General features: G+C 37.1%; 1 protein-coding gene across 1 annotated transcript in view; it reads left to right on the top strand.

The window, feature by feature from the left end:
* LOC126817300 (lachesin) overlaps positions 1-20,426 on the top strand; it is a 107,893-nt gene extending 87,467 nt beyond the window's left edge. Inside the window, exons 2-8 of the mRNA XM_050544150.2 lie at positions 7,253-7,362; positions 10,514-10,718; positions 11,245-11,397; positions 12,087-12,215; positions 13,670-13,963; positions 15,347-15,616; positions 16,792-20,426. Of these exons, the coding sequence (XP_050400107.2) occupies positions 7,253-7,362; positions 10,514-10,718; positions 11,245-11,397; positions 12,087-12,215; positions 13,670-13,963; positions 15,347-15,616; positions 16,792-16,901 (1,271 nt within the window). The 3' untranslated portion in view covers positions 16,902-20,426. The remainder of the gene's footprint in view (positions 1-7,252; positions 7,363-10,513; positions 10,719-11,244; positions 11,398-12,086; positions 12,216-13,669; positions 13,964-15,346; positions 15,617-16,791) is intronic.
* Positions 20,427-23,052: the final 2,626 nt, after the last annotated feature.

Below are 23,052 nucleotides of genomic sequence, written 5' to 3'. Positions count from 1 at the left end.
ATGGCGGGGCACTGTTATGTTGCTATCAATAAAATATAAAATGTTACATTTAGCACTTTTGTTTTACGGAATCCGATGACATCTTGCTCTTTATTCCTGCATGATATAAAAACGAAGGAGGACCATTCGAAATATATAAATGTACATAATTTGAAACAACCGCCAGTGCGTGAAACGTATTAAGAAAAAATGTATTAAGTTGCATTCTTTTCAGACAATATTTCATACTTTTCACACCCTTTTTAGACATCATTCCGTGCTTTTCAAACTCTTTTCACACATTCTGACACTATTTCAAACATCTTTCCGACATTATTTCATACTTTTCAAACACCTTTCTCACATTATTTCATAATTATCAATAGTCCTTTTGGCATTATTTCATACTTTTCAAACAAATTTCTGACATTGTTTCATAATTTTCAAGTCTTTCAGACATTATTTCATAATTATCAATAGGCTTTCAAACATTATTTCATACTTTTCAAACAAATTTCTCTGACATTATTTCACATTTTTCAAACACAGTATTAAGTTTTCGTCAATAATATATGTCTTGTAAATTACAATTAAATATCCAATAAAATAAAATGCTTTAAAATATTTTCAACAGTTTTATACATTAAAACAGAAATCTCTTCGATTTGGATTCCTGGCAATAGCATTTCTCATATCATCTTACGGAATTTTAACGCTCCCACCCCACCCTCCCTCCCTCCGACCAATACAAAAGTTTATATGTTTTGTCTCGACTTTTACTTTATTTTCTGGTCTTTGTATAAAACAGGTGTGTGTGTTGACTTGTATAAAAGAAACATTAGTGGAACTATTGTACAGTCTCTTGTTATAAGATTGTGAACCATGGTCTATTGAGATATTGTGCTCGAAGTTTTGGAGAGTCATCTAATGTACTAATCGATGATGCAAAAGCAATGAATGTAACTGAAGAACCCTTGACAATGAAGCGTCGAGTAACAATGAAAGGAACCTGATTGAAAGAATGGAAGAGAATAATCCATAGGCCTTGCGCCGTCTACGCACTCCTTCCGCTAGCCAACATTCAGAATCTAATCAAACGTAAGTCGCACTAATTGCAGGCTGTCACTTTAATCAGGCGCTAAGAACAGAAGGAAAGCACGAGCTTGCTCTCAACCTCGTGAACACCACGTGGTGCGAGCTTTAATTAGCCGTGGTGTTATTTTCTGCTTTTTTGTCCATCCTGGAAGCCAGAAGAAAGTCATATTTTACGCTGGCGTAATGCTTCCGTAGATTGTGAGCGGACGCTTGAGAACGCTGGTTTTGATTAAGATGTCGGCAAGAGGCGTTAGTGATATTCTTATACTAATACTGGTGTCTACTTGCTGTCCTCTTAAATTACTCCCTGCAGTAATTAATAGTTTCCTATATATTCACCACACCATGCTAGTTTTAATATATCAATCAATAAAGATCATACTTTATATAAACCAACTTTAATACAAAAGAATCCAGGGGTTAAGTCCGGACCAATTGCTGTGGCATTTAGAGAAGAAGTTGCTGAGACTGGGAAATGAGTGGGGTTGGGCGGCGGAGGAGGAGGAGGAGGGGGGGGGGGGCTTCTCCTCGAATGGCACTTTTCAGGGCAGCACGTTTAGTCTACTGCATTTCTCACGGCATAGTATGAAGAACCTTGGCTCTGTTTTATTTCCAAACGAAACCAGTGCTTACAGCCGGAAAATATGATTGGTGTCTTATGTGTTGTGCTGGGGCGGTGGCGAACTGGAGACAACGCCCCGACCGATATAAGCTCTAGCAACGCCATTTGATTTTTAAATATTTTGTAAAAAATACCTGTGGCTTTTCTTGATAACCATTGAATATGAAACCCCATAAAAGATTTATCATGGTGGTTAATATAATAATACAGACGTAATTAATGCAATTACGCATTTCCTTCGTTGTAGATGCATTGACGTTTATTTTATAACGCAGTAATATCAGGCATTTTGCTTGAATATGCTGAAGTACTGTATAATTTGGTAGCCATTTGAATTTTACCTAGAAAACATAAGTGGTATCAGGAGCTCAAGTAAAAATAATTATTCCCTGACGTTGCACGACACTCGTGGTTACTAAACAACTGTTGTTATGTCTAGTCGTACGTATGGGACGAAATTATGGGAAATTGCATTAAGAATACATTTATTCCATAGCACCGCTGTCTGGACAAAATTTCTATCATAGCACACTGTATGGGGTATGTCCGTCTTCATTATTCAAGTCGGTGCAGAAAAGTAGGACGTTAAACCCCATTTCATTTTCATTTCTCTTAAAAATATGTTTACTTGGACGGAATAAAGGTCTATAATGAAGAGTGTAGACCTGGGGGTTATAAGAGTCTCTTGTTGTCCAGCCTATTGAAGAGTGGGTTGTTATAAAGGATGAAGGAGGGGAGGGGTAATGAAAGTAGATTCAATTAATGATACGTTGATTCATTGTTTGATAAAAGATTTACCATGGCGATGAGTCAGCTACCAGACGTATTAAATGGACGGTCATTTTCCTTGCATTAATTCCAAAAGAAAATGACCAGCAAATGACCGCTGCGATTAAATCGACTGAACCAAGAGTAGATACACTCAATGAAATGAAGCGAGTGGTCAGCGAGTTCTCAATAGACAGCAGAAATATACTGATTGAAGATGTACTTCTCTCGGCTTGATTTTAATTCTAAAATCAACATACGATCGTCTTAAAGACCAATGGCAGGAAGACGGACTTCTATCAAATAGATTTTAGTTGATCTGTTATTGAAAGTTCGAAATATTACATTTGTAGATATAGAAAAGAAAACGTGACAGTAGCTATACTAGCACTTTTCATCCAATGATCTGAATTCTAGTACAAGATCAAAAATAGGATGGACATAATTTGTTTAATTCTAATATCATTTATTTCAATATACCACAGAAATTACAGACTATTCAAATTTCCAAAATAACAGGGAGTTGTTATTGAGTGTTCTGGAACAAGCAAGAAGATGTCCCATCATCTAAGTAATATACGTTTGAGATAACAAGAGAGAGAGAGAGAAATTGGGTTTAACGTCCACTCGACACAAACTAGGTCATTTCGGGACTAACATATGGTTTAATTTTATTTCAATAATTCGCTTGCGCGTAGGGGTCTTTAGCAGTGGGAGGAAACCCGGAGAAAACCCACGAGGATGGACAGGCGACCCTACTCCTTGCCACGAACAACCGAGGATTCGAAACCAAGCCAGTTGACTCAATGACAGGCCTTATCCACCCTCCCCCCATTGAGATAACAAACATTTATGGTTGTCTATTTGTGGTTTAACGTCTTACTTTTATGCAAATGAAATGGAGTTCAACGTCCCCTGTTCTGCTCTGACTGGTCTAATGAAGACGACCTTAAGCCATACAGTGTGCTATGAGGGAAATTTTGCCCGGACAGGGGCACAACGTCCTACTCTTATATCGAATTCCAACTGCCAAGGGATCTTTTACGTGCACACTAATGTGTACACGGGACCTCGGATTTTCGTCCTATCTGAATGACTATACGTTGGCCTATGCGACGCACACTGTTCTGCACCATTTAACTACTTTTCTGCACCAATCGGACAAATGAAATAAAATGGGAGATTGGGTTTAACGTCCACTCGACACAAAATAGGTTATGATTATTTTGCGACTAACACATGGTTTAATTGTATTTCAAAAATTCGCTTGCAGTGAAAGGAAACCAGGACTCGGAGAAAATCGACAAGGCTGGACACAAGACCCTACTCCTTGTCACGTACAAGCGGAGAAACGAAACCACGCCACTTTGCTCAATGACAGACCTTATGATGCAACGCGCACGCGTTAACCATTCGGCTACCCAACCCCCTAGCTAATAAACACGCTATGCAATGTCACTTAAGGGAAATACTTCCAGGACACCGGCGTTTCCGCCTACTCTTCATCTTAAGTCATGTGTTCTTTTACGTGTATGCCAACGTGTACAAAGGATCTAGGGTTTTTGTAACGCCCCATCGACGAGACACGGCTCCTTACCATGCCCTCCGTCCTGGACCACCGACTAGGGAAACACACGCTGAAAATTCCCCAGGACTTTTCCCAGCTAACGCCCGGATCAAAGCCGGGTCACTCTGGTTAGTGAGCGAGCGCCTTATTCACAGGGCCACTGTGGCTCCCTTGTAATAATGTAATACAGTAGAAACAATTGGTGAAGTGACCGAACAGCTATTTTTGTTGTTCAATGAAATAAAGATTGGTTAATTAATGAAATATATATAATACTTGTGTAAAATTACTATCCGTTTCCATTTACACGAATCAATCCAGATTTATCTTTAAAATCAGTGTTATCCTATATCGACTGTTGCGATGTGTTATCATGTCAATCAGCCACGGTGAACCGAATGACAATTAGATTTGGGTAAATCTGTCTAGTCATGTAATTATGTTATATTATAAATATAAATCCCTCGTGATTAACGCACAATTTCTAGATTGCTGAATAATAGTCCCAGATATAATATTCACAGAGAAGAGTCTACATTTAATTAAAAAAAAAACCAGGGTAAATTTAAATTCGATATCTGTGATTTTTTTATAATTTTAATCTGATTAAAATATAGATCTATATTTCGTTTCCTTTTTTTTTTTTATATACTTTCGATAACCCCTACTGCATGAAGATCTGACCAGTTCCAGTGGGCGTGGCGGCAGGGGTCATACGAGCGGTTTTTGACCCTATGACGTCGGAAATTTGATTAAACAATCAGCGTTGGTGTTTCTAGTAGGATATCCACAGTTCCGTGCATCGTACGCCAAGAACTCGCAACAACAGACCGTTTCATTGGCTAATCCCTCACATCAAGCAGAACACGGGTTATATAACAACCCTTCAAGACCCTAATGCAGTAAAGACAAGTAAAACAAAATTTTGAGCTATAAAAAAGGAAACGAAATAAGATTTGTGTTTTAATCAGACTGTAATAATTCAAGAATAATAGTTCCTAATAGTTCAGCAAATTGTTAAATTTTCACTGTTTTATGTGTAATTTTAAATGGACTATTATTCTGAATGTTAAAAAAACAATAGGTCTGGATTTCAAACATGTTTTGAAAGTACGTTTGTTATAATAAGTTACAACCCCGGTTACTTTTTGAGCATCGTCATCTCTTTTGTAACATTTAGTTTTGTGTGTTTGGTGATGGAGGCGTAACCTGCTGGCCCAACGGGATGATGTGCCGTGGATCTTAGGATCTGGATATTTTACTATGCCTTAAGGCTCCGCGTACTTGGGAAATATTCAGATAAATATTCATCGTCATAAAGTTGCGAAATAGCCACCAAGTTTGCCATAGATAAAACTTCATCCGAATTTTCCAGATATCCGTAGCGAACCCCGGCCTTCAACACACTACCCTTCCTGGCCTCACCATCTTTATCTAATTGCATAATCTGCCTTGTGAAATGAAAACATATTGTCGGTGGTCAATTTTCCTATTTGTGACCAGGTTTTTTACCATGTTCGCCAAATTTCGTATGTAGATTTCATTATTCTGAGACAAAATTGCATGATATAGTGGGGATCACGTGATCCAATGACATCATGTACAATAAATGTTGGCTAACTTCATTACCGTATTAGTAATACATCTTTCGCACAGAAACAAACGAGTATCAAATTGATACAACTTAACTCTCCTCCAGAAACTACGAAACTTAGTCTGTGTCAATTGTAGCAGACGATCGTATCAGAACTGTTGGGAATTAAGTTAACTAGCCATCGCTTCGTATTTGCATGTTGATATCAGGCCTGTTAACGTGGTATATGAGACTAGAACAGGCAATATAAAAATCTCCTTTTGGTTTATTGATACGATTCAAGTTGTAGTTACTCATCAGAAATATATTTCTAGGCTATTTTATACGCACAAGAACACCAACAGATCATGTTCTGGCATATTTAACAGACATGTCATGGCAAATTAATTCAACACAAGATCTACATGTACATTGTATTAGTAACAAAATGTTTTAACAGATGATGATTTGAGAGTGTCCCGAAACTAATTAGAGTAAGATCTTAATTTCGTTCCGGGTTTCAGGTAGTTCCTTAATGAACGGTCTCTGATCGGACGCTGTCCCCTGACAGTTCCTGATCGTCCCTAATAAGCTGAAATATGAAAATCCCGCTCTACGCCCACCTCTGTGCTAAGGCTATTTTGGAATCCTTTCCTTCTATTTTTCACCGTGATTCTTTTCTATTTACCAAAAGGAATCATTTCACGCCATATGTGACACAAATTTATAATAATTCAACACTATTTTTAAGTAGAATTTTGCGACTAATAAAACATAAGCAAAATACGTTTTAACTGATCCGCCATTACGAGAAGATGCGCAGATTGTATGTTTTTTTAATCGCAAAATTTATGTATTATTTACTTTCGCAATTTAAAATAAATTTAGCAATGTCAAGTCTTCTGTGTTTAACTTATTCTATTAAACACCTGTCGATTTCTTTTTAGGAGGGGAGTGGGGTTGGCGGGGAGGAGGGACTTGGTCTTGCCTAATGAGCAAAACAGCACAGTGACTTCTCTTCATAGATGAATTAAATACTGAATAATACTAATTTAACTGTAAATCAAATATGCAAAAATTTAACAATATTAACAAAAAATATTTATCATTTGCATACACAAAATAAATATTTACGACATTTAATCATTTACAACCCAAACGTCGCTTCACATTACCGTAAATCAAAATATACATATGAAAGTTATAAGCACATTCATAAATGTTAACAAAACATTTTCCCTGTGGAACAACAAAAGAATAATATGCCATTTACACATTTATCACAGTTAATGCAAGAAAAACAGTAAAACAAACACAATATTATGTTATGTTATTCATTTTATACTCGACTAAAATTACACGATACACGAGGAAAGAAATATTAAAACAAATAAACGCAAGCGATGCCATTACAGTCGGTTGGTCAACAATCCGTCATAAGATGACAGTGCCACCACGATATACCACACGGGCCATCATAAATACGCCTTAAATCATATTATCTGAACTTAAAATATTGAAACCTAATCTGCAATAGACAGATGTTGTCGATCAGGATTTCCTATATTTGACGTATCATTTATTGGTTTAGCCAATTATCTTGCCCTGTTTTATTTATTTAACCAATTATTATCATTGTATGTTTCAGCTTTAGGGGAATTAAAGCCCAAATTTAACCAGACACCAGAACACGTGACTGTGATAGCCGGAAACAAGGCCATCCTACCCTGCACTGTTGAATTCCGCGGAGAGCACACGGTAAGTAATTTTGGCGCCATATTTAAATCGCGAGGGAAAGCTATGTCGATATCCTGTAGCCGTATTGCCGTATTTTGATCCAGGCCGATTCGGGAATAGTATCGAATTGTAATCTTAATCACCGACTGGCTGTGTAGTTGGTTGATAGATGAGGCGACAGACTACATATTAACTGAATTAATATAATAGCCTTTGTCCTGTAAATTAATTACCTTTGGGCATGTTAGTTCAAATTTTGAACTAGAAAATGAAATGAAATGAAATGGGGTTTCAAGTAGGCTGCTACTGTTCTGCTCCGACTGGGCTAATGAAGACGGGGAACTAGAATATATTGCTCGTAATCAATGTGACGATTATAGTATACCTTTTCACAAATTTCCACCCCCGACACCACCCCTTGAGCCTGTAACCACAATTCTGATTGTGGTGTGCCTTTCCAGAAATCCACTTGAGCGATAATGAATTGGTCGAATTATTCTTAAAACCTTTAGAGCCCGAAACCAAAATGATGATCGAGGTGTACCGTTTCACTCACCGAATCACATTTCATTTACGAAAGCTGTGCTTCAAAACCGTACACACATTTCATTATCAAGAGTAAATTCGCTCTTTGTAAATAAAACAAAAAAGTCAAATATGGTACCCGTCGGTGCATTTCATTTTGCAAACATTATATACCCCCTATAAGGTGCTGATTCGAATCGGACACCGGGTACAACCGCGACATCGGCTCTGTTCAGAGCGACCATGTTGAGCGGTGAAGCCGGAAATTGTGAATACAATGTAATATGGCCACAGATCACCAATGATTTCCCCATTGACTTTAATGTTAATTCTCGTCTCATAGACCGACGCTTTCTACCACAGATGGAGCAACACGTGGCAACCTCTTGCCAAAAAACACTTATGAGGTTCATCATGAAAAACTTGAGATACACAAGCTGGAAGTAGAGACAAGTAAACATGCAATTTTCGGCTCTACATTTCAAGCTAACCAACCTCATAACTTTTGTATTCGTCCGCCGCTTCAAAATGACGAATAGTCACCAGAATGTATATCCAAACCCTTTTCTCCAATTCTACACCAAAAAGTCAACAAAGATCGCCATGCAAAAGGGGGAGAATGTGAAAGGGGGGGGGGGGGTGACTAGAAATAGCCTTGGCGTTTATTTCGTGACGGCGTAAGAATAATTGGTGAGCTGTGTCCATATAATTGAAAGATAACTGTAACTATATGTTATAGCACTGTGGGAATTGTAGTTGACATATATGATGTAGTTTATGGTAACTCAGATACATTCCATCCAATAATAAACAAGTTGTAGCCACCTGCTCACTTCATTAACTCAACAACTCAATCACTATACACCAAATCAACTTTATTTGGCTTTTTCTTCAAATTCATTATAAATCAATTGTTTGTAGTAAATCTTGCTCTTGGGTTACTGTTGTAGTTATATATCTTTTTATGTACATATACTTGAATTATTATACCGCGCAGAACAAATTTACGGGAGGGATATTGAAAATGGCTCGGTCGGTCTGTACGTCCTTCCGTCCGGATTTGTTTCCGTAGCATATCATCATATAAACAATAAAAGATATAATTTTGAAACTTTGTAATATAGTAGTTGTTTCTTATATTATTAGTCTTTTTTCATCGTATTTATTATGGGTCCGCTTGAGAGAGAGAGAGAGAGAGAGAGAGAGATGGGGTTTAACGTCCACTCGACACAAACTAGGTCATTTCGGGACTAACACATGGTTCAAATTTATTTCAATAATTCGCTTGCACGTAGGGTTTTTAGCAGTAGGAGAAATCTTTAGGACCTGGAGAAAACCCACGAGGTTGGACAGGCGACCCTACTCCTTGTCACGTACAACCGGGGATTCGAAACCACGCCAGTCGACTCAATGACAGACTTTATGATACAGCGCGCGCACGCTAACCATTCAGCCATCCAACCCCCGGGCCCGCTTTAGAACATACGATCTGTCATTGAATCGATTGAGAATAGGCTGGTCTGTTTCCTTCAACACCTAATTGCAGGCAGACCGCACAACCGAGGGCCGCAGATCACGACAGGTTTGGATGTCACAAAACCGTAGGATCGCCTGCCAAATCATGTAGCTTTTCTTTTCCAACTTCTGATAAAGAGAGGGAGGTGTCCAATTTAATCCGATGTAAAATTTTAGAAAGATCTACGGTTGGGAAAAACAATATTTTACTCTCAGTAGTTTCATGGCTGGATTTTCAACAATTAACCGTGTTTATTAGGTGGTATCAAGTGTTCCGATCTGAGTAAGCATGTTATCGAGACATTGAACTATATTGCTTTCGTGTTTACATTATCTGAAAGTGGTAAATACGATTTGGTTAGAAGTGAAAACCGATACTATTGCTCTGCACATAGAGAACCGTCTACTTTCATAGTCAAAAGTTGTTTTGTAATGCGATTCAAATCCGCTTTATATCTTTCATACCCACAATTACTAAATAAACATTTTCAGATGTATTGTGTGAAATAGCTTTTTTTAACGTCCGCTTCCACCGAGGTATTAAATAGAAACAGAATAAATACTCCAAGTATATTTAATGTTTCGCCCAAAAACGTCGATATAGGAATTAAAATGTCGGCCAACCAGCGTCGTGTCTGTTCTCAAGCAATGCTAATTGTAGACAGACAGCATAGGTTTCGTATGCGATACTCTTTTCAGATAAGAAGATTATCAACAGCAATAACAATTCTACTTGCTAGACAATAGATCCAATAATTGCATGAACATATAGCATTCTTCTGATTTTATGCTTAACCCTATTATCCCCGCTTCGAACGATGTTTACAAATGTGAAATTAATACTGTACCACTTCAAGCAAAGCTCTTCACTTTTATTGAAATGGGCTCCGTCCGCCCTTCCGTCCTGGTTTTGTTTCCGGAACATATCCCATTAGTCAACCTAATGTAATCGACAATCGTTATTTAGAAATGAGTTCCCATTACAGGTGATATTGTCGAGTCCTAGAAAAACCTAATGTAATAGTTGTGCCTTTAATGTGTGTGTTTCCACGAAAATAAATTTTATTTCATTTTTAGAGGTTTACAAGGTGCATGGGATGTTGATGACTAGGTCTTCATGTTTCTCTTGCAGGTGATATGGTCGAGTCCCAGAAAAACTCTGATAAGTCACGCTGACAGACGTATGATAGATGACCATAGAATCAGTGTTGAAAGACCCTATATAAAAGAATGGAATCTACATATAAGAGATGTGAGACACAATGACAGTGGTACATATAAATGTGAAATTAATACAGTTCCTATTCAAGCAAAACTTGTCACTTTGTCAGTATTTGGTGAGTTAATTCCGTATTCATTATTATTTTTCTCCTGTTTCACAATTTATGATTTTATAGGTTCGGATACCACCGACATGGGAACCCCATGCTGAAATATCCCGAGGAACTTTCTAGATCAGCACCGGGGTCGAACCCAGGAACTTTAGGTTATAAAGAACCATACTCGCCTAGCCGACGTGGTTACCCTGCAAAACAATAGTAACACATTGTTTGGGGGCCAATGCACAGGAAAATTCCTCATGGTATCGGGGATATGATCCTGACTACACCCAAATCAATTTCTGGGCTATTCTTGTATGTAAGTTATACCTATATTACCAATTTCATGAGAAGTTCATCCCCCCCTCCCAAAAAAAATCCAAAAACGAGCAGTTCTTTTGCTGATTACACTATTTTGCCAATACCGTTTTTTATAGGATTTCGAATTTTGTCTTATGGTTTGGATTGTTTGTCTTTGGTTTTATATTATGTTCTATGGACTGTATTCTTCATATTAAGTTTTAATATATATTCTGTATTTCAGTTCCACCAATGATAATCAGTAAATATTCATCAGATTTAGTTGTTAAACAGGAAACAGAAACGGCAGAATTGATATGTAACGTCACGGGTATTCCGGCGCCAAATGTCACGTGGTACAAACGTAACTTCCGGAAAGGAAATGGGTATAAAGAAAGTAAGTATGGAGTTTGACAAAGGTTAGGTATGATTAATAAATAATATAATAGGAATTGTTATTCTGCCTGTGATGGTTATAGGTTATAATTAAACTTTTGTCGATAAGAGGTTTACTTAGTGAAATGAAATGGCGTTTAACGTCCTACTTTTCTGTACCAACAAGACTATGAAGACGGGGATACGCCATAATGTGCTATGAGGGAAATTATTCTAGGACAGTAGCACTATGGCCTACTTTTATTTCGAATTCAAACTGTCAAGGTTCTTTTACGTGCACGCCAGTGTGTGCACGGGCCCTCGGTTTTTAGTCCCACCGTTCCTTACTGAGCCACTCATACGGTGATGACCTGTATTTCAGAATCCTGAGGTTTTTACTGCTTAACACTTTCCTTTTTTCCATTGAGTAGTTACTTAAAAGATATATACCGAACTAACATGGCTACTGTCGAATGGGGGTAAAATATTAAAAAATAAAAAGATTTTCCGACCGACCCTATTTTGCGGGGTTAATTAACCGTAAACACGGGTATTTTTTTGTCCTGACCTTACGGAAATATAAAAAAAGAACCGTGTTAGGGGGATTCTGTGACATAATTTGATCAATATTTTTTTGTCTGTCTAGTTGACCTAATTAAACGTATGACAATTGATTGTTTAATTATTTATAACGTGTGTCTGTTTTTATAGAAATTGGTTTAGAAGGAGGTGCTTTATTAATTCATAATGTTTCACGATACTGTGATGATATCTACGAATGTGTGGTAGATAATGGAGTGCCACCACCTAGAAGTAAAGCTATTCGTGTTGAAGTACAGTGTAAGTATGCTTCATTCAATTTGGGAACCTTAAAACGAAAAAATGAAATAATCTGCATCGACAGGGCTAATGAAGACGGGGGAATCCTAAAACGCATCCAGAACCCACCAACTGCAATGTAAAAATTAAAACAGAATTCCAAGTGCCAGAGGGAATTGACCTCCTCGAAACTTTAAAACGCATCTAGAACCAACTATCCTAATGTAAATATCTATAAAAACAGAATTCCAAGCACCAGAGGGAGTTCACCCCTGAACCTTGTAACACATGTAAACCCACCATCTGCGATGTAAATATCTAAAAAAAGAATTCCAAGTGCCAGAAGGAGAGTTGATATATCCAAACAGAAAGCATTCCTCTCCAATGAATTGGTGTTTAACGTCCTGCTGTTCTGCTCCGACTGAGCTAATGAAGACAGTTTTCTGGAAATAACTCCTTGATGCCTTAATGATCTGACTTGTTTCTCCCAAAACTGCAGGCATATGGTCTAATTGCCACTTTTTCAGTTAAGAAAAGGGTAATTTTACACGGGTCAGAAGCCACAAAATGTGATGTGTGACTATAAAATTCTTTCTCCGTCCTTTAACAGTCACTTTTCCAGATTTCTTTTGGATTCCACTCTATACGTGGCTTTATAATTTCCTGCATCTCCCCGTGGATTCTCATACCATTAATGTAAATGGTTGGTCTTTGTTAAATAATCTCAGAAGATTTAGGTGTATGAACACACAAAAAGCCTGAACATAGCAAAACGAATCGAACTAAGAACTAAGACCATAATGCCTAAGAAATATTCAAATGACTTAATAACTTATTATTACTGGACTTTAAACAACAGTATTCTGCGTTAAGTCTTTGATTTTTCATGTATATCCTATTGTATGTTATCAGACATTATACCCCCATTTTATGCCACAATTATTGTTCGCGAACAAACACCCAGCTCACAGTCAGTGTCATATAACATTATTGACTCCCCATGTCGTGTTTTCCCTCAATTAGATATGTTATTATTAAATTAATTTCAATATTTTAGCACCTCAGATACTGCGTGCGGTATTGATGTACCGTGGATAATATTGCCCCTTAGTTGCTTTCAACTGTTTCATCCCGGATGACTCGAACAATCTCTGCTCTTGATAAAACAATTTAATCCATGTGTTCCGCTAACGAATGGCCAAAAGAAATTCATTTACATTCTTGCCAATATGATTTCATCTTGAGGGCATATAAGATCGAGTTGTCACACAAAGAAGGCGTTAAATCTGAGTGTATCGAAGCGTCATTGACTACGACTAAAATATCAAGAATAATGCCAGCCAAACAAACCGAAAAGATATCAAAGATAACCGCCGTGTTATTACAGTTAACTAGAAGTAAGGCTCTAATACAAAACAAACACTGGCCAGTCTTAAACAAGTCGATCTCTCTATATGCTTATTGATTCATTTCAGTTGCTCCTGAGGTAGTATTGACAAATAAACGAATTGGACAGAGGAGGGGCAAGGAAACAATTCTGGAGTGTATAATCTACGCTCACCCACATAGCATCACGGTATGGAAAAGGAATGGTCAGAAAATTCAACAAAAAAGTGATAAATATTCAATAGAGGTATTCCCCGACGAAGAGAACCGAATGGTTACTCTGAGTTTGCGCATCATGGATTTAGAATCAAGTGATTATGGTTCTTATACATGTGAGGGCAGTAATCCGCTGGGCAAAGATGCAGAAGATATGATATTATATGGTATATATATATATTTTATTTGAAAGTTCGTTGGATTTCAAACCTAATGATTGTGCATAACATGATTCGAAACTTGACACCTTCCTATAGTTTTCTGGAACTTCGTACTCCCTTTCAGTTGGGGGTTAAGTTTACTATTGTTATCGGAACTTTGTACTAAATATTATCTGACAGAAAGGGATTAAATTTACCAATGATTGCACTTACTGGGTACTACCTTTCAGTTCAAGGGTTGAAGTTTACTATTGTTACTGGAACTTGGTACTAGCTATTAACTGACAGAAAGGGTTTAAATTTAGTAATGATTACTGTTACTGGGTACTACCTTTCAGTTCTAGGGTTTAGGTTTATTATTGTTACTGGAACTTTGTACTAGATATTATCTGACAGAAATGGATTAAATTTACCAATGATTGCACTTACTGGGTATCTACCTTTCAGTTCTAGGGTTTAAGCTTATTATAGTTATTGGAATGTGGTACTAGCTTATATCTGACAGAAAGGGATTAAATTTACTAATAATGATTGCACTTACTGGGTACTACCTGTCAGTTCTAGGGTTTAGGTTAATTATTGTTACTGTTACTTGGTACTACCTTTCAGTTCTAGGGTTTAGGTTTACTATTGTTATCGGAACTTGGTACTAGCTTTTATCTGACAGAATGAGTTTAAATTTAGTAATGATTACTGTTACTGGGTGCTACCTTTCAGTTCTAGGGTTTAGGTTTACTATTGTTATCGGAACTTGGTACTAGTTTTTATCTGACAGAAAGAAATTAAATTGACTAATGATTGCACTTACTAGGTACCGCCTTTCTAGGGTTTTAAGTTTATTATTGTTACCGGAACTTGGCGCGCTCTCTCAGTTTGTGTTTAAGTGGACAACAGTTTGCCGGAGCTTAAGTACAACCTTCCAGTTGTGGTTTAAGTTTACTATTGTTATTGGAACAGTTTGCTACAGTATCTTGAACATGATGCTATAGCGGCTGGAAATTGGCGCTACTTTAAGTTAGGTTTTTCCGACACTATTTTTATGTGGCACTACCTTCCATTTAGGGTTTAAGCGTACTATAGTTTCTGGAACCGAGTACTGCCTTCCAGTCTGTGTGTATGTTTACGATAACGGCTGGCACCTCGAGCTCCCTCTCAATAAGTATTTGCGTTTGCTATTGTTACTGGAACTTGGTACTCCCATTGGGATGTTTGTTGACTAAAGTTCCCTGGAACTTGGTACGACTTTATGATTTAAGTTCATCCCGGTTTAGCTCTTAACCAATGGAATATCAGCTGATTTCTGTGGAAGGAAGAACTAACGGCCACAAAGTGCAATTAGATTTAGTTTTTAAGAGTGACTGTATTTACCTTTTCTCTTTTTATTTTGAGTAATCGAACCGGATCCGGTTGTAACCCATACAACAACGACCACCACTACGACATACGGTTTACAATACGAGATAGACGTCAACGGTGGCGTTGGCAGTTGGGCGAATAATGGAGGAGGCATTTCCAGAAATGGCGACGGTGGTGGTGATTCAAATCGAGGTTGGGTAGAAGAGGGTGGGTGGGAGAAAGATAGACTGAACCCAACATCTAAACCACATAAAAATCCTACAAATGAAAGAGGTCGTCCAGTAACTAATCAGATTTATCCAGGTATTTATAACCAAAAAAAATATCTCAATGACCATTTTCATTCTCAAAAAGAAAAGGTAGCACACGGAGCTCTATTAATATCAGCTTTGTAAGCCATCGAAATGTAACTCCTACAAAAATTCCCAATGATCATTTGCGTTTTCAAAAATCCTACAAATGAAAGAGATCGTCCAGTAACAAACCAGAGGTATTTATGTAATAAAATCCAATTATTATTATCGTGAATAGAGATCTTTTAAAGGACAATATTGGTGTCAGCATTATCAAAAAACACGTTCCAAATATAATTTTAACACAGAGATCATTGCTAGATGCGTAACGAAGATTTGAAGAGACGGAAGTGACGCCAAAAATATCCGCGCACAATATCATATAACAGCTCATATAACGGAATTATTAGTTAGCTAAAATTCCACCGTGTATCTTTTTATCGCTCGTTACTTCAGTCAGTCACATGGAAGGATAACTCTTGTTTTCCATTTTTTGCGTCACTTCCGTTTTTTCGTTACGCATCTACCCTAGCAATGATCTCTGTGTTAAAATTATATCTGGAATGTGTTTACCAGTTCTATCACATAATGACTGACACTAATATTGTCCTTTAATATCAGCTTTCTAAGCACCGAAATATAATTCCTACAAAAATTCCCAATGATCATTTTCGTTTTCAAAAAATGTAGGGAGTGGGGCTCTTTAAATACCAGCCTTGTAAGTCACTGAATGATTTTTCGTACAGACAACAAGAACGGCTCATCGCGTTATACATTTTGAGTGTCTGGCAATGAGTAACGCATTGTGGGTATACCGGGGCGGTCAAAATCACCCCGGCAAATAACTATAAAAACGACCGTACGTTAGTCTCAAACCAACCTAAGTATAATGATGTCATGATACCATTTTTCATTTATTTGAGAAATTCGCACAATTAACAATTTTTATTTCGTGTAATAATTTTCTTTTTAAATTACATAAGCTTACTCTTCCGGACACCTGTTACCACTGTTTGTCGTGTATTTTGTACACGATAAACAGTCCATATGCTGATTACAATATATTGCCTTATTACACTATTTTGCCTATACCGTTTTTTTTAGGACTTCGAATTTTGTCTAATGGTTTGGATTGTTCGTACTTGGTTTTATTTTATTTATGAAACATGTTTACTTTCATTTTAGGTCCAAGAACCAATCCGATAAGTGCGTGCAGGAGGTTCGAGACTAGTGTTGTGTTATTATCCAGTCTGCTGAGTTTAACGTTATACTGCATAAAATACGTTTTGACATGACCTCTGAACCTCTGATTTTTTTGTGATTTGTGTCTGATTTCTGCTTGTAGACGTGTGTTGAAAAAATATCACAAAGTTTAATCTTAAACAAAGCTCATCATCATTTACTGTGAAAAACAAACTGTGAATATCAAATAATGCTTTAATGTGTGGGCAAAAATTGCTCAACTGTTATTATTCATCGCATTTTTAAAATGAATCAATGACGTTTGTTAATCGATTAATCGATCATATCCCGATTAAATCATTGCTGTGACGTAATATATGTCGTCACTTAACTCCATTTGCGATACTGGCCAACTTTCCAAAATGGTCAGTGTGAATAAAGAACATCCTGCATTTTATGACGTAATCTGTTATTTTCCTATTTTTTAATTTTAACCAAGTTTTAAAAACAACTCGGTGAAATATAATTTATCTTTCACACGTCACTTATGTTGCCGTTAAAATTAAATTACTTCTTCAGATAATCCCGCTACATTTACAGGTTCTCCACCATAATCCATGGGAGATTAATAAACTGAGTAGAAGCTCTGAATATCCTTTGGATACAGACCACCTTTAATTCTCCGCTGGTTCGTTTTTAGGGCTAAGTGTTCGCTTCCACTGAGGGTGCGCACACAGAAATGAACACACGTCTGTGGGTCCCCACCCACACCCAACTCCACCTCAGGGGTTGGTTACGTTGAAAAAGCACAGCGGATCGTTACATGTTTTTATTGTATGCTACTTTCGGTTTGTGTATCTTAAGATTTGGAGCAAGACGTTACCAAACTTAGCTCCATCTGTAGTAAAAGGCGTTATACCAAACGCAAATTAGGTAAACAATTAGAGTAAGACAATATCTGAGAATAAACGTTATGGGGAAAGCTAAGGTGATATGTAGCCTCTTGTAGTTCTTAATCTCCAATATTTGTATATTGTGTAGAGAATTGTTGAAAGGCCCATTGAAAGGGGTTCAATATTATCAGATTAAGAAGGAGTTTCAAAAATATAAAAAAAAATATTAAAACTTGAGTCGCTTGGGAAAATAATGGGCAGATATTGTTATCAAATCTTACCGTCTTGGAAATGTTTCCCTGATACACACTCAACAGATATACGACGTCGTTACGTGTTCATATCGAAAGTGGCATGAACAGCCTTTCTTACATATACCGGTAATAAGTTATACTAAAGTCGTTGCAGTAAAAAAACCAAACAGGAATCTGTATAACAAATCGTATCTACCATTACGTAATTAAGAAGATATACATGTAACTGTCTCTGCCGAAAAGAGGCGTGGTACAATATTAAGTCACAGTGGAAGGGTAAAAACCATTGTCAATCTCCATGCATAACAGTGAGGCTACTATTCATATATTATTAACATGTGGTCTACTCCTACACACAAAACTAAACGAACGTTGATGCTATATTTTATACCAATGTTTATGCAATAATCCTATTGCGTTCATCATGTATATGCAGTAGGGGTGGTTTATGTTTGCGTTAAATAATAATTAAACGACATTCTTGTTTTTGTCATATTCCATTGTATATTTGTTATCATGAACTATTCGTAATATGTGTACATATATTTGACCCCACAAATATTGTTCTGCTTGATAAGTATTTCAGTCTAATTCTGAAAACCAGAAATTGTATGTGGCCCTATTGTTGGGGGTACCGCTAGTGTTAAAGTCTCTAATGTTAGCGATAGTTAATCCCTTGAACACTACAGTCTTTTGAAAGATGAATCTCTAAAAGGATATGTGCCCTTAAATGGTCAATTCCGATCAGTATTTAGAAAGATATGTTAAACATACATTATGCAAGAGCTAAATCTGCCTATTGCAGGTCTTTCTTTAGGCCTGAAATGTTATCTAAACTATTAATTAGACATTAATTAACTTATCCAGACCATAATAACCAACTCGCTAGCCTGTGATGTTTATTGGATTAGGTTCCGATTTCCTGTTCAACTTCCATTTATAATTTAATAATGAAATGGACCATCGAGACTATGGTTTTTTTTTTATCGTGCCGACTTTAGTAATGATGATCGAGGCTAGGTCGAAAATTCAATCGCTAAAATCTCGGTTCAGAGTGGATCAATTTGACTGAAATTTTTAGTAAATTCCCTTTACATTATCTATTTTTTAATTATTATAGTGAGAACTACCAGCTCTTTATCTAATCTCCTATAATGTATCTTTAAATTTAAAATTTGTCAACGCCATTCACTGCAGCCGATTAGGATATAGTCAACACGATACGTATGATTAAGTCTTAAAATCGTCTGCGTCCCTTTAAAATCTAAGACGGGGGATTATCTATCGTAGATATTTTGATTCATAATTTTCACGGAATTAAGACGTTTGATGATTACGGGCCCAGGTTTTCAGAATTTGATAGAGATATTTATTGAACAGAACTATATGGGGGCATATTTAATATGAATGTCATAATGGTTTAAAATTCTATTTTATGTAATATTAGCTGCTCAATGTGTTGTTGAAACAACTGTAGTATTTTAAACTTCATCACCATAGAAACTCGACAACAGGGTAATAACATACCTTAAAAGGAAATCAGATTTTTATGTAAATTTTCTAATTCATTTTATCCCTATTCCGACATATTTAAAAGGGATATTATATTCACCCTGTCTAACGCTCATTTAACACATTTAAAAGAAAATCAAATTTTATATACATTATTTTTAACTCTAATCTCTTATTCAACTATTTATCGAATGTTTATTAGGTGTTAGGGGTTCAACTCTGGAGAACTAAATGCGTTTTAAACACCGATTGCCCCCTATCAGCATATTGCCCTTATCCCTTGTCATGTCAGCTAATAAGGCCAATGGGCGTGAAAGGGTTCTTTTGCAGGATTAGTTTGCAAGGACAGTAACATATCAAGCAAGACCCATCCTTATCAAGGGTAGATGACGTAATAGTCGAATGAGGGGAAGTTTAAGATGTATATCTTTGTCCAGTTTGCAATCGAAGATCCTTATCGAAAAAAAACCCATCCTTATTTACCAGAATTATGGAATTTACATATTTTAATGTAATATGTAACCACAACAAGTACAGACTGGGCCTCGGGCCGTCGGACGTGGCCGCCAGGGATCCATCGACATATATTATTTCAAAATAAATTCAATCTATCTTCGCATCCAATGAAAAATATAACGGCCTAAATCCGAGTGAGGTGTGGTAAAGGTGAATCAAGCTAATTCCGTTTTCTCATCCTACAAAAAATCTTCACCGCGGTGGGGGGCCCAGATCTACCCAGTCCACCCCTGTCTGTAACAATAAATATTTGTTTAAATAATATCTTTATCTATCTATATAATAATCCAATGTAATATAAACTATGTAATTATTATTATTATTATTTATATTGTTGTATATGTGTAATTGTATTATAATATGTTTTTTTGTGAGTTATGTTGTTACATCTAGAGATGACGTCACGTTATTTCTATCGCTGCCACAACAGTTATGTGTAAGTAATAAAAGTTTATAAATAGTCTATGTATTTTTATTTTTCTCACTTTTAATACCGGCACCCTCGAGCAACAGTGCAACGCTATTCCACCCAATCCCCCACCCTCACTACTACAGGAAGGCCAAAGTGTGTTTTAAACACAACTGAGAGAGAGAGACAGATACGGGGATTAACGTCATCTCGATACAAACTTGAGTGTCACTACAGACTGTACAGCGCAGTGGACGCTTACGGCTAGCCCCCGGATCCATTCACTTTTTTTTAATTGTCTGTATGTTTGTGTTTCCCTGAGTATGATGTCCTGTCCGTGTATTTGGGTTTTTTTTGTGTAAATTTTGTGTGGTGCTGTCCCCCTGCACTTACTATATAGTTCAATTTTATTTCAATAATTCGCTGGCGCGTTGGGGTCTTTACCAGTGGGAGGAAACCCCACGAGGTTCGACAGGCGACCCTAATCCGTTTCTCATACAACCAGGGAAGAAATCGAAACCACGCCAGTAGACTCAATGACAAACCTTATGATGCAACGCGCATCTAGCAGTTGCTAGATTATACTGAACTTATAGGTAAGTTATCTCCCTTTACGCGAACACCCTCAAATTAAACACGGCGACATCCATGGAAACCCATACATTGAACGAACCTTGAACTTAGCAACTCGATTATCACAGGTAGACATTTTAGCTGGAAAGCGGGAGACTCGGTATTCGCGATGACAATTTATATCAAGGAATCTGAGAGATCCCCAGCTGGATCATTGTTATAGTGAGGAAACATGCAGGGTATTACGTGAAGACCTTGATAAGATGTATGGAGTTAAAACGAGATCAAGGCCTCTGTTGAAGATGATGGTGTAAGAAAGGCGTATGGCAGGGATAAAAATGTTATACACCTTGGACGGCAACGTCTTCGCCGCCCCCCCCCCCCCCGCCCCTAGATCTTGAGGCTAGGATTCAGCCTGTCAAGTCTATCCGGTGCTGACTACAATATCTTTTTGACAGTTACAGATATATCATGATTTGTTTGATGCACCATTGTTGATCTTGGAACTGGTCATGAAACAAGATCAGGTTATAAGCCCAAGCCAACTTTCAAAATATCGACGAATCCCGTATAAATATTCAACCATTGGAAACACAAATGAGGAAGGGCTAAATTCGTAAAAGCTGTTGGGGGGGGGGGGGGCGCATACTGAATAAGCACTGAAAACTAACAGGAAATGGATCATTAGTCAATATCTAGTAATTCCTTTTCTATTGAGTAGTTGGTTAAATAATATACCAGACTAATTATCACCCACTCCCTCTCTCTCATTATGAGGATGATAAACTGCCAACTGATATTATGTATGAATATCATCATATGTCAAATAATGAGATAACATTACTCACAGTTCGATCAATCAGACAATAATAATAAGCCAACACGATATATACACAGTTCATCACCCCATATTTATCACTATGTCTGCTCTTTTGACTTGCCATATATGGTTATAATAAAGGCCATGCTAGATATTTCTAATATAATCAATTCATTCTTTTCATTTTCTCTCCAAATTATTTTCCGGCAGTTGATTAAGCTGGTTCCTTCTGTCCGAGAAAGTGTTCCAGGATTTTTCATCATGGTTTCCTTAAGAGCAGCTCTGAGCTAAGTTCTCGTTACATTCCCCCTGTACGTTCAGGAACCGCCCTATTGACTCATTGTTTAAAAAATTTCAATTCTGTTTACCGTGCTTACCGATATCGTAAGATAGAGGGGGTGGGTGGAAACAAACTAAATATAATCACCGATAAGCCGCAAAGGGGTGAATGAAATCTGCGTTCTATTTTTGGTAAATCTTGTCAGATATTTTTAGGAGGCTGGGTGATGCTTACTATTTGTACAATGTCTGATGGAACTGGGTATTCATCAGTTCGTATACATGTTTTGCAGCGCTTTTCTACCATGTTGCACAAGCAGGAAATGGTTTACATCGATACCCGCGGGTAACTTAAAAATTAACTGGAATTTTCAATTATCGTTGAACAGAGACCGGTCGGATATACAAAGAGCGGTTAACGAAATAAACAACACATTTACAGAAAGAAATGCCTTTACCAAAAACTATAAAATGTAAATAAATATATATACATAAAAAAATAAAATGCGAACTGTTAAAATAAATAAATCAGTTTTACTTCTTCGTTTTTATATAAATGAAATCATAAACTAGCTGCCTGCCCTTAATCAAGCGTCTTCTGACGTTATCTATACTAATATTATTTACTGTCGTTTGTTTATCCGTCTGTCTTATCACGGTTGGCGGCTACACTAAGGCTGTCCGAGGCAGGAATTTGGTGTATAGTGATAGTTCGGACTGGGGTATAACACAGGCCTAGAGACGATGGACTACCACTTCCGGTTTCAAAGTTATGCTACTTCCGGCTCATGGTGGCTATATCCGTGCTGCGCCGGGTATTTATAAAGAACGCACGACGTAATTCAATTTTTATGAACTTTATCTTACAAACCTGTCTACCCCAGTTCCTTAGACAATTAGAGAAAGTCATATATTAATACCGGTATATCTCTGGACAAGACGAAACAGTCCAAAACTACTGTAAACCGTCCGAGATACGTGAATAGGTGGAGTGGTCTAATAGCCCAT

The sequence above is a fragment of the Patella vulgata genome, chromosome 4 (assembly GCF_932274485.2).
Source record: "Patella vulgata chromosome 4, xgPatVulg1.2, whole genome shotgun sequence".
In the NCBI taxonomy this organism is placed as follows: Eukaryota; Metazoa; Mollusca; class Gastropoda; family Patellidae; genus Patella; species Patella vulgata.
Note: the sequence above shows the minus strand (reverse complement) of the source record. Positions and strands in the feature narration are given on the sequence as shown.